The sequence below is a fragment of the Dipodomys merriami genome, unplaced genomic scaffold, assembly GCF_024711535.1.
Source record: "Dipodomys merriami isolate MVZ:Mamm:240054 unplaced genomic scaffold, mDipMer1.0.p SCAF_1, whole genome shotgun sequence".
In the NCBI taxonomy this organism is placed as follows: domain Eukaryota; kingdom Metazoa; phylum Chordata; class Mammalia; order Rodentia; family Heteromyidae; genus Dipodomys; species Dipodomys merriami.
The window spans coordinates 49,995,869-50,007,936 of NW_027202270.1; the positions used below are offsets into that span (position 1 = coordinate 49,995,869).

Consider the following 12,068-nt stretch of genomic DNA (forward strand, 5'->3'; position numbering starts at 1 on the left):
GACCTGGATGGCGAAGTCAGGCTGCCGGCAGGGCAAGCCACAGGCCTGGTCCCGGGTACTTCCGCGGCGGCCTAGGTTCCCTCTCCGGTGCTCCCGGCTAGTATGCAGCCTTCTGCCCACCTGCCGGGGCTAGGGCCCGACAGGATTCCCTGGGTGACGCCCTAGCGGTGGGAATGGGAACTCTCCGCGTGGGCGCTTCCCGTGCCCAGCCGTACCCCCAAAAGCCGAAGCCCCGGGGGGAAGGAAATTCCGACTCGCTTGGCGCACCCGCCCGCCCCGTTCCCCTCTCCGGCTCGCTGCCTCGCTCGCTCCGATGCCGCCCACCTCGAGCTCACTTCTGGGCGGGCTGGCGGTGGAGGCGGCTGCGAGTTGCCGGGCTCCGGGCAGGGACATGGGGCAGGGTGAGTGAGGGAGCGAGTTGGGGAGTGATCCAGCCAACGAGCGAGCGGGCTCGGGGTGGGGGAGAGGCCCCGCGGCGCCCGGCTTTCCCGCCCGCGGGCCCCGGGAGGCGGCGCTGGCTCTGCCCCGCTCCCGCCCGCGCCGGGCCGAGCCTGGGTGAGGAGAGGCGGCCGCTTTCCCCTCCGTTCAAATCCCGGAGAGGCCAGCGGGTCGCGGCCGGGGCCGGTGGGGAGAGTGGGAGAGCCACTCGGAAAAGCGAGATTCGCCTTCCCAACTTGTCTTTGGGAAAAGTTTTCCCAGGGCGTTTTGCTGGTGTAAACTCGGCCGGAGGAGCCGGGGCTGCGTAGCCGGCGTGGCGGCGGGTCTCTGGTGCGCCTAGCCGCGCTCCTCCTTCTCCTCTTCCTCCTCCTCTTCGAGTCCGGGCTTCGCCGGTCCCTCCCCGACAGGCGCCAAATGGCTCCCCCAAGACCCTCCCCTCTCCCCGGGGCGGGGGCCTGCAGCGCCGCCTCCCGCCGCGGCCGGGGGAGAACCTGTGGCCATCCCGCCCGGCCCCGCAGGTGGAGGCGCACCCCGGGAGGGCGGGCCCGCTCGGGGCCGAAGTGGGTCGGGCGGACTCTTGACGCGCGTCCAGCCCCTGTCGGGCCTGGGAAGGCGCGCGTCCCGCCCTGACCGGCCGGCCTCTCCCACCCCAGCAGTGACGCGCCGACTCAGAGCTGGAGCCCGCGCAGCGCCCCGCAGGGCGATGGACGGCCAATCTGCCCGCGCGCACGACGCCCCCTCGGTGCCCACGCCGCTCGCCGCCGCACCAGGGTAAGCCCGCTGCGCTGCGCCGCCGCCGCTCGCTGGGGAGGCCCAGGGCAGGGAGGCTGCGGGCAGGGAGGCCGCGGCCGCTTTACCTGGCTACCTCCTCCCTGCCCCGTCGGCGGCCTGACTCCCTGTGGCGCGTCCTCCACGCGGCCGGGGAGGCCTCTCGGGGTGGGTGGAGGGGGGAGGAGGAGGTTCGGGTGAATTTTGATCGCTTTCCCACTGGGGCTGCCTTGGGTTGACGACGGCCAGCTGAATGCCAAGAATTGGGAGAGGAGTCCGGGAACGAAATTTGCAACAAAGGGCCCCTTGTTGGGGGACGATACCTGTTAGTGAACACTGAGAAGGGATTAAAAATAGTTTTCTTGGCCAAGGACTGAGGCCCCAGGCAGGCCAGCAAGGTGAAGGTGACCATAGGGAGGGGGCTTTCTGGAAGTGGGCAGAGGGCTGCGGGACGCGCCAGCTGTCAGCCCGCATGACAGTTCCGGGAGCTGGCCCAGTGCTCACCTGTGATTGTGTGTGTGTGTGTGTGTATGGCCAATTGCTGATGCCAAATCCCAGCGCAAAGTCGGGATTGCACACCACCGTACTTTTCTTTTTTATCCTCTGGTGTTTGAGGGAGTTTGGAGAGGAAGGGGCCCGTCACGTGGTAAGTTAATATTAAATGAAGTATACCTTCTTGCCAGCTATGCTAATCAGTCACCCTGCTAAGCGTTTGGGTAAATAGCAATGAGTACAGGTAGTTCTGCAAGGGATGACTTGGGTCCGGGAGAATAGTTCAGGTGCAACCTCTGTGCTCCCGAAGTAAGAGGTCCCATGGCTGTCGTGTAACTCTTCCCCCCTCCCCCCATTTTCTTTCATTCTTAATTTGGATGCAGAACTGCTCTGAGGAGTACATGAACATCCCAGAAGTAGAAATGTTAAGGAAAAGTTGACTTTGTGTCTAGTGAATAAGAGTTGTAACCTTTTCCTTATTGAACAGTGAAGAAGTCATTTTTCCCTGGAACATGACAGACGTTTCCTTTGAACCAAGCCACAGCATGCTTATTCATTGGAGGCCATGCGAACATTGGCAGCTGTCTGGAGGAAGCGTGGAAAAGTCTCAGAGCAGCATGACTAATCTAAAAATGAGGTTTAGTGTAATGCTTGCAAAGGGGGGGAACATTCTTTCATTTTTCTCCAGATTGCTGTCTTCGTGTTCCTGTTTCTGTCCCCCCCCCCCACACCTTCCTTTAAGTGGTGCTGTTGGTATTGACCTTGTTCCTCTTGTTTTTGTTTTTGTTTTTTTCCTCAGCTTTTTCAGTATTTAGATACTCAGTTCCATAAACTCCCACGTTAGGATCTATGATTAAAGAAACACGCTGAATTAGGAGCTATGATTACAGAACACATGGATAGACTGGATAAAAGTGAAGACCTCACACATTCGTATAGGTGTGATCATGTTTGTTGAAGGTTCAGTGTTTTCTTTTAAAACTTGGAATGTTAAAGAGGCATACGTGGTGTAAAGATTTATCCTAGATAAGAGTATTTGTGAGATGACTGGGAGTGATCTTAATGTGTTATAATTGTTAGGTTTTGGAGGTAAATTTCTTACTATAAAACTAATTATATCATGACTCATAATTCTAACAGCCAGTAAGGCCTAGTTTAGTTTTCATCTTTGCATGTTACTATTCAAAAGAAGTCCCCTGTCCTCTGTAATTTTCAAAGGTTTATATTAGTCATAGCTGGTCATTTTAAAGAAATTTAGTATAACTTCACATTTTACAGATGAGAATGTAAAGATGAGAGATACTTTTGTGAAATCCCAGTACAAGTTAGTTGTAAAATCTAAAGGAAACTATGGCTTTAATTTCTTCCTTCCTTCCTTCCTTCCTTTCTTCCTTCCTTCCTTCCTTCCTTCCTTCCTTCCTTCCTTCCTTCCTTTTTCTCTTGTTTTCTCTCTTTCCTTTTTCTGTTTTCTTGACCATGGTATGATATAAAAGTGTATTTGTTTTGAGACAAGTTTGTCTCAAAAGTTTGGTCCTAGCTGGCCTCAAACTAATTATAATCTTTTGCCTTTTCAGTGGGGCAGGGCAGCTCTTAAAAATCCACATTAAAAAATCACTTGTGGCTGGGAAGGTGGCTCAGTGGTAGAGTGCTTGCCTTGCATGCATGAGGTCCTGGGTTCAATTCCTTAGCACCACATAAGCAGAAAAAGCCGGAAGTGGTGCTGTGGTTCGAGTGGTAGAGTGCTAGCCTTGAGCTGAAGAGCTGAGGGACAGCGCCCAGGCCCAGAGTTCAGGCCCCACGACCAGCCAAAAAAAAGAAAAAAAAGATCACTTGTGTTGAATCATTAATTCTGGGCTCTGGTTTGTTTTCCAAAGCTTTATGTGCCTCGGTATGAATCTTTGATAGTTGGATGTGATTCCTTTACTAGGTGATTAGGTCCATAAAAGGGATTAATGCTTGCTTCCCTAGTGGGAAGCTGGGTTGGTGATAGACAAGAGTGCATACTTGCAAAGGATGAGCATGACCTTCCTTGCTTGACCTTTTATGTCCATTTCTCATATGCTTTAGCCATAATGTTAATTGACCATAAGATGATGCCACCATGTAGCCCTCACTAGAGGACAGACAGATATCTCTGTGGTAGGCCTATATAAGTGAGCTAGGTAAACCTCTTTGTGATATACCAGGTCTCAAGTATTGTTTTTAGCAACGCAAACTAAGATCGTTTAGTACTCTCTTTTTACATATATATTTTAATTAAAATTAGTTCATACCCTCCATCCTACTTGCATTGTTTCTGTTGCAAATTATCATATGGGGAAAAGCCACTATTTTAGGATGAGTAATTATTTTGGCCTCTCAGCTGCTGCTTTTTCTTTAAAGCATTCCAAATAAGAATTATAATCTGGATAGGATGATTTGTTAAAATGATTGCAGTTCATTCACACATTTTACTCATTTAGCATCATGCCTTTCTCTCTGAAAGTTCCTGTGAGTTACCTAGGATAGATGGTGTTGGCTTACTTTTTAGTAAGGCCTCACTACACAGAAGTTGTGGTTGCTTTCGTATCAGTAAATACAGTTAGTGCCATTTATTGTAGCTGCCAAAGTCCTCAAGAAGTCTCATCTCGTAGTCACCTCCAGGGGCTTTTATCTGGGTGTCAAGTTTTCTGCCTAAGTCCTTCACTATCTAGAATTAGTTCCTTTTTTTTTTTTTTAAACATCATGCAACAGTATCCATTGTGTATTTGTTGTGAATTTCACAGGCTTGGTTGTTGGCATTTGAAATGAGGCTGAGGTTAGACTTCAAAAGCCATTGAATTGTCATAGTTTCAGTTTTGTTTGTTATTAAAGATTTTTTATTTTTGCCTGGGAAAACCTGCTGGAGGTCAAAGTCCTGCTATGTATCCCAGGCTAGCCTTGAATTCACTGTCTTTTGCCTTCCATCTTCAGGAAGATGTGTTTATGTTGTTAATAGAATGGTGAGGTGCCATGGATTTAGACCAGCTTCTGTTTTGGGTCCCACAGACCATACCAATATACAATTCAACCACAATAACTGAGAAGGTCCTGACACCTTCTGATAAATCTGTAGACAATCAACTAATTAGGCTGTAGCCAGTTTCTTGGTAGATTAAGCTGTAATCAACCTAATTGTTTTGTTGCTTCTTATGTGTTGTTCTGTAACTGTTATATTAGTGGCTAGAGTTTTCTAAACCTGCTCAGTTCTCAAATCCTTGGTTTTACTTAACTAAACTCTATTAAGTTTAACTGATCAAAATAATTTTCTGATGACTTGGTGGTACATGCTTGTAATCTAGTTTAGTAAACAGAGGCAGAAGGATTGTGAATTTCCTGAAAAGAAATCCTGTGTAATTCATATTTCTTCCTATGCAGTTGAAGTACGAGGCAGGTTGGTTTGTGGTTCTTGTTTAGGAGACCGCAACACTATTGAGGCAGTGGTAGTTGTAAAGCTTTGTAGTTGAAAATGATAGGCAGAAGTGATTTCCTTTTCTAGCGTAGATTATCTAATGTCAGTAGAGCCTTTGTATCAGAAGTTTCACTGCCGTTTCAGTTACTTGTGGCCAACAGTGGCATGAAAATACTAGAGGAAACATTCCAGAAATAAAGTTTGTAAATGTTAAATTCTAACCCATTCTGAGTAGCATGATGAAATCTCAAGGCTATCCTGATACATTCTATCCATCCTGTCCCATCCAGTTTAAAAGGCGAAAGATTTATGCGATCTGAAGAGAAACCAGAGTATAAGGTGTGAAAATCCTCCCTTTGTCCAGTATATCATGATGTATAATGCAACTTACTCATCAGTCACTTACTAGTCATCTTCATTATCAGATCACTGACTCAATATTGTACAGATCTGGGTGTAAGAAACACTTAAGTTACATAATAATGGCTCCAAAGAGTCATGATGCCAGCATTCACATATACCAAAAAAGAAACCATAAAGTACTTGCTTGCATTGAAAGTGCAAAGAATTTTGAAAGACACATTGAGAAATCATATAGCTTTTGTTATGGTATATTCTATTTGATTAGCCATTGTTGCTAGTCATTGACTGTGTATAAATTATAAATTAAACTTTATTTTAGGTATGAGTGTATAGCAAAACATACAGTGTTCCATACCTTAAGGTTTCACTAGGGGTCTTGGGCTGTATTCCTTATGGATAAGAAGGCACTAAGTCTACTGTAGTAAAGTTGTCCCAGTTCTATTAGTACTGTATTTAGTAATAGGGCATTAATTACCTAGAGAGGGCAAAATGATTGCTGACCTTGAGTACTTTATCATTAGAACTATGTGGTAGTCCTTGGGTACTTTACTTTCCCAGATACCCTTTTTTTTTGACAGATTAAATGTAAATGTCAAAAGCTTAGTTGACCTTGCTTTCAGGATCTTAGTGTTTTGATTGTGGAACAAATCTATAGTGATCCAGGAAAATAACAAAGCTCAATGTAATTTTACAGCTTGGAGCAATGGCATTAATTGAAGGCTTAAGACAAGTTAAGAAAAGATCTTGCAGCTGCCTTCTTATGCCTTTATGTGGGTGCTTTATTGTTTCTAAAGCTTCATATAAAGTGAGTCCTTGTTAGCAATTTTCTTTTTGTGTGCTGGTCATGTGGCTTGAACTCAGAGCCTGGGCACTGTCCATAAGCTTTTTTGTCAAGGATAGCACTTACCACTTCAGTCACAGTGCCACTTCCAACTTTTTAGTAGTTAATTGGAGATGTCTCATAGACTTTGTTGCCTGTATGGGCTTCTAAACATAATCCTCAGATCTCAGCCTCCTGAGAAGCTAGGATTACAGGCCTGAGCCATCAGTGCCAGGCTGTTTTATTGGATACTTTGCATAGGTTTCAACATAACAATCACCTGGGGATCCTTAATCCTCTACTCTAACACCTACTCATTTTTGTTAAACTGAATAGCCTGAGACAAGGCATCACTAGCTTACAGTGCCAATCAAGTGCTTTTAATACACTACTATGCTTCAGAGCTATTGAACTGTTGGCAATCAGCAGCTGAGATGGAAATGATGCTTCATATGCGATGAAGACTGTTAGTCTTCAATTTTAGGGACCTCAACATTATTTTGTCTTAAGATTCCATGTATGCTCTTCATTGTATTACTCTTTTTAGAAAATTTGCCATTATCTTTTCTGAGGAAATATATTTGCTTCATTTTATAGTGCTGAAACTGAGGTTCAGAGAGCTGAATGCATACATTTAGTTCACAGAACTCTAGCTCAGATCTCAACTCTATGTGCTTCATCTCTAGCCATATATTTGCTACTATGGATTATACTAATTTTGGAAATGTCTTGGGATGTTGGATTGTCACATAGAAATAAGAACATTAACTCAAAAGGAACTTGGTAATGCAAGATTTTACTTCTGCAGAAGGGTAGGCTGCTGTCAGAAACCAAGTAAGTGAACACATGGGGCAGGCAGTCCACCCAGATTTTATTCCTATCTAGTTCTGATTAGTCAGAATTTTGGTTCACAATCTTTTGTGATTGCCTAGTTTGAAAGGGGTTAAAAGTTTATCCAAGCAATCAACCAGGACACCTGGCAAATCAGGAACTTCTCAGAAGAAATAATTCTTACTCAGCTGGAATTCTACTGTTTGAGGCCAGGCCTCCCCTAGAAAAGAAAGTATTGCAACAGGATGTGGTGTAATAAAATAGCTTCTTTCAAGATGGCAGCTCTCCTGAAAATGGCAGTGCTCATTTCCAGCAATCTCTTTTGACTAAAAAGTTTCTAATTCCTACATTAAATGGCTAACTAGGTCTGTTAAGTTTTAGTGTTTTGACCCTCCTGAATGCTAAGATTACAAGCATGCTTTGGAGATGTTATTATTTACTTACAATTTGGAAATTTCTTGTCATATCTATTTTATGGTGACTCTCCAAAGTAATTCTTTCCGTTTTTCTCTTACCTTTCTAGTTTGGAATAGCTTACAATTTAAAGCTTTGTAAGTTTTCATGGTGACACAGGTCTAATTTTACCGTTCACTGGGGAAGGAAGGCTGAGGTAGGAGCAACATGATTTAGAGGCTAGCCTGGCTATGTAAACAGACTCTATCTCAAAAAAATTAAAAAAACTTAAAACGGTACACAAGTGCATTATCATATTTTATAAAGTTATGTTTGTATTTTTTAGAAGAGAACATAAAACTTGTCTACTTAATGAGGTGTGAGTTGAGCTGTCTTCAAGCTCTTAGTATACTGAGCAAATTAAAGACATTGCTCATAATAAATTATGCCTATAAACGTAAATTGGTAGCCTTCTTTTGTCATGACAGTCTGCTATTATTTTTGCTGCTAGATAATTATTCAATTTACTTGTATCATAATTTCAAAAGTTGAATTCTTTATTACCTAATAGGGAAAATGAAATTGTTTAGTCAAACAATGCTAGACTTCTCCTTCAAAGCCTAATTTCCTCTGAGTGAATTAAAAGGAAACTGAATAACAGTTCTATGACCTTGTCTTTCTATTGAAATGCCAGGTATATTTATGAAGTAATGCCAGCCTTCGTATTCCTAAGACTTTTTTCATTTAGTTAATATGTCAAAAATGCATGACTCCTATTTATGTGCAATAATTATTTTTAGGTACTTGGTCATTTACTCCCATTTTTTTTTAGAACTTTACGAAAGAAAGTATCTGCGGAAAATAAAGGAAACATGATGTTAACTAGAAACAGTACTTTGATGCTATCTCAATATTATATTTATGCTTAGAATTTATGCAATACTCTAACTCATCTGTTAGCAAACTGGCATAGTTTTGAGCCTCTGGTTAAAATGCCTTATCCCCTGCATGTTATTTTTCTCTTTTATATGTGTATGAGTGTGTTGATCCTGGGAGCTTGAATTTAGGGCCTGGACACTCTACTTTAGACTTTCACAAAAGATTGGCATTCTACAACTTGAGTCACAGATCTACTTCCAGCTTTTTTACTGGTTAATTGGAGTTAAAAGAGTCATAGACTTTCCTACATGGGCTGGCTTTGAACTACAATCCTCAGATCTCAGCCTCCTGAGTAGCTAGGATTACATACGTGAGCTACTGATACTGGGATTTACCATTTGTTTGTTTGTTTATTTATCTATTTATTTATTTACTTATGGTCCTGGGGCTTGAACTCAGTGCCTGGGTGCTGTCTCCGAGACTGTTTCTGCTTAAGGCTAGCATTCTACCAATTGAGCCACAGTGCCACTTCCAGGTTTTTCTGAATAGTTTGTTGGAGATAATAAGAGTCTCATAGACTTTCCTGCTAGGGCTGGCTTGGAAATGTGATCCTCAGGTCTCAGCTGCTTGAGTATTGAGGATTACAGGCATGAGCCTATAATAGTTGCCTGCCTTCCATTTTTTAAATTGTAGTAAACACTCATAACATAAAATGTACTGTCATAACTGTTTTGAAGGGTGTGGTTTAGTAGAATTAAGCATATTCATATTATTGTTCAGCCATCATCATGTAACTCCATTTATTTTCTCATCCAGCAGAAGTGAAGCTCTCTGCACATTGAAAGAAAGCTTCCTTTTTCCCCTCCTTCCCTGACTCTGTAACCACTGTTACTCTACTTTCTAGGATGTTGACAATTCTAGGTATCTCATATAAGTAGAATCATAGTTGTGTGTGTGTGTGTGTGTGTGTGTGTGTTGTTTTTAATTTGGACTGGCCTATTTCATGTGGCATAATGCCTTCATTGTTTATCCCTGTTGGATATGTATTAGTGTCTTGCTCCTTTTTTGCTTTTCTTCCCAACTTTGAGACAGGGTCTCCTTATATAACCCAGAGAAGCCTTGAACTGGAGATCTCATATCTCAGCTTCTCAAGTTCTGGGATGACAGGCCTGTGTCATGATACCTGACTGATTTTGCTCCCTTTTTATTGCTGATTTACATTCTTTTATTTATGGATAATACTTTTCTTACTGATTCATCCATCAGTGGATATTTGTGTTATGTGTACATTTGAGTTATTATGAATATTATTTCTACAAGTATATACTTATCTTTTGAAGACCATTCTTTCAATTTAGAGGGGGTTAGTTGGAAGTAAAATTAGAATATCTTATTTATTTATTTTGAGATAGTGTATCTCTGTGTAGTTCAGGCTGGCTGGGCTCAAACTCAAGAACTTCTTGGCTTAGTTGCCTGAGTTGTGGAATTAGAGGTCTGTGCCACTATTCCTAGCTCTACTTTTATATTTTGAGAAACTTCCATATTTCCACAGTGACTGTGTCATTTTCTGTTCCCACCAACAGCATATAAGGGTTCCTGTTTTTCCATACCTTTTCCAACTGCTACTTTCTTGTATTCTGCCCTACAGAAGTCATTCCACTGGGTGTGAGGTAGTCTCTCATCCCGGGTTTGACTGGTGGGTCCCTAATGATTATTGATTTACATATCTTTATTTGGTGATTTGTATTTTCTTTGGGGATTTGTCTGTTCAAGTTCCTTGTACCATTTTTTATCTGTTGAGTTGTTTTTGTTGAATTTTAGATATTCTTTATTCTGGATACTAATTATCTGGATATTAATTATTCTGGATAATATTATCTTTCACCTGTGTTTGTAAAGATGTTAATTACACCCAACAGTCACACCACTGCCTTTGTATGCTGTCTATAGTTGCTTCCCCATTATAATTGGGTAGTCCAAATGAAGACTATGTGACTTGCAAGGCTAAAAGTTATTTGTTCTCTGACTCTCTGACTCTCTGACTCTCTAACTTTAAGAAACATTAAAATAAATAAATGAATAGTGATTTTATATAATATATTTTTATTACAGAAGACTTATAAACTATCAGACTTAAATATCCATTGGAACTAAGTTGTTTGCATTTGTTTGCATGATCTAAAACTACATCTTCCAAGAGATTTTACAGAATGGTAAAGTCATTAATTTTCAAGTGAAGACTAAATTTAGCACACTGGCAATATTTTTTGAATTTTGCCATTTACAATAATGGAATCTAAAGGGAATCTGGAGAAACATCCATAAAACATGACTGGTAAGAGACTGATCTGATATATAAATATATACAAAATATATAAATGTGCTTAGAAAGAAATTGGCCAAAGGAGGAAGGAATTCCTACCTTGTATTTTGACTCTATACTATTTTAAGAGTTAAGTCAAACAGTCTTTATAATGTCCAGCATGTAATTTTGAGAGATACTTCATGTCTTTAAGCTTGACATCACTGACATGATAGATGAATTTTTATGACTTTGCTTGCTAGATTTTTTCTCCATCTGTTATAGTAAAAACAAACTAAAAGTATGGGAGAATAAAGTTTCCCATGTCTATTTATAAAAGGCCAAAGGTCCCCAGTTTTCAACACAAGCTTCATATCTGAGGAATGAGTTCCTGGGAGGAGATTCTTGAGGAACTGGCTATAGTCTTCAGAAAATGTGAGCTAGGGATGTTAGTTTTAGCTTTGCGTAGACTTTATATAGCTAGTATTATTTATAAATTTAAATATTTTGGAAATGTTTATGCACTTTAAAATACACTGCCGACTCAAATTATGAAGTGTTTTGTTGTGCATTAATTGCGTGGTCATACCACTATTCCAACAAGAAAAAAATGTAAAGGGAAGAAAAGTGAAAGAAAGTGTGTGGACCCAACCTGTAAAAAGTTGGGAATCTTAGTTCTACTTTGTAGATTTTTAATACATTTAATACATTTTATTTATTTATTTAGTCGGTTGTGGGGCCTGAACTCTGAGCCTGGGTGCTGTCCCTCAGCTCTTCAGCTCAAGGCTAGTGACAGTGCCACTTCCAGCTTTTTCTTCTTATGTGGTGCTAAGGAATCAAACCTAGGGCCTCATGCATGCAAGTCAAGCACTCTACCACTGAGCCCTTCCCAGCCCATTTAATACATTTTAAATAAATGTAATTATGAATCTTTTTTACAGAAATCAAAATTGCCATGGCTTATAGGCAGGAAGGCATTTGATTATTTTTATTGGTTCTATTCTTGGGCCTTGAACTCAGGGCCTTATTGCTGCCCTTGAGCTTTTTTTGCTCAAGACAAGTTCTTTACCACTTGAGCCACAGCTCCACTTCTGGCTCTCCAATGGTTAGAGATAAGAGTTAGGTAGCCTTTGTTACTCTGGCTGGCTTTGAAATGGCATTCTCAGCTCTCAGCCTCCCAAGGAGCTAGTACTTCTATGTTTTTCCATGGTAATGTTTTCTACTGAAGGAGATGGTTCAAGGAATGCTGTCAGGAAATTTATAGGAAAAAGAGCACAATACACCATAGAACTTAATGTGTAATTTTTTCGTTTTCTTTTGGCTGTACTGATGTGTGGACCTTGTGCTTACTA

General features: G+C 41.8%; 1 protein-coding gene across 3 annotated transcripts in view; it reads left to right on the forward strand.

Moving 5' to 3' along the window:
* The first annotated feature begins 313 nt into the window (after window positions 1-313).
* Cobll1 (cordon-bleu WH2 repeat protein like 1) overlaps window positions 314-12,068 on the forward strand; it is a 132,875-nt gene continuing 121,120 nt past the window's right edge. For 2 of the 3 annotated variants that reach the window (XM_070021836.1, XM_070021839.1), the window contains exons 1-2: window positions 314-401; window positions 1,092-1,209. In XM_070021836.1, the coding sequence (XP_069877937.1) occupies window positions 314-401; window positions 1,092-1,209 (206 nt within the window). Of the gene's footprint in view, window positions 402-944; window positions 1,210-12,068 lie in introns of those variants that run through there. The other variant, XM_070021842.1, reaches the window with a different exon arrangement.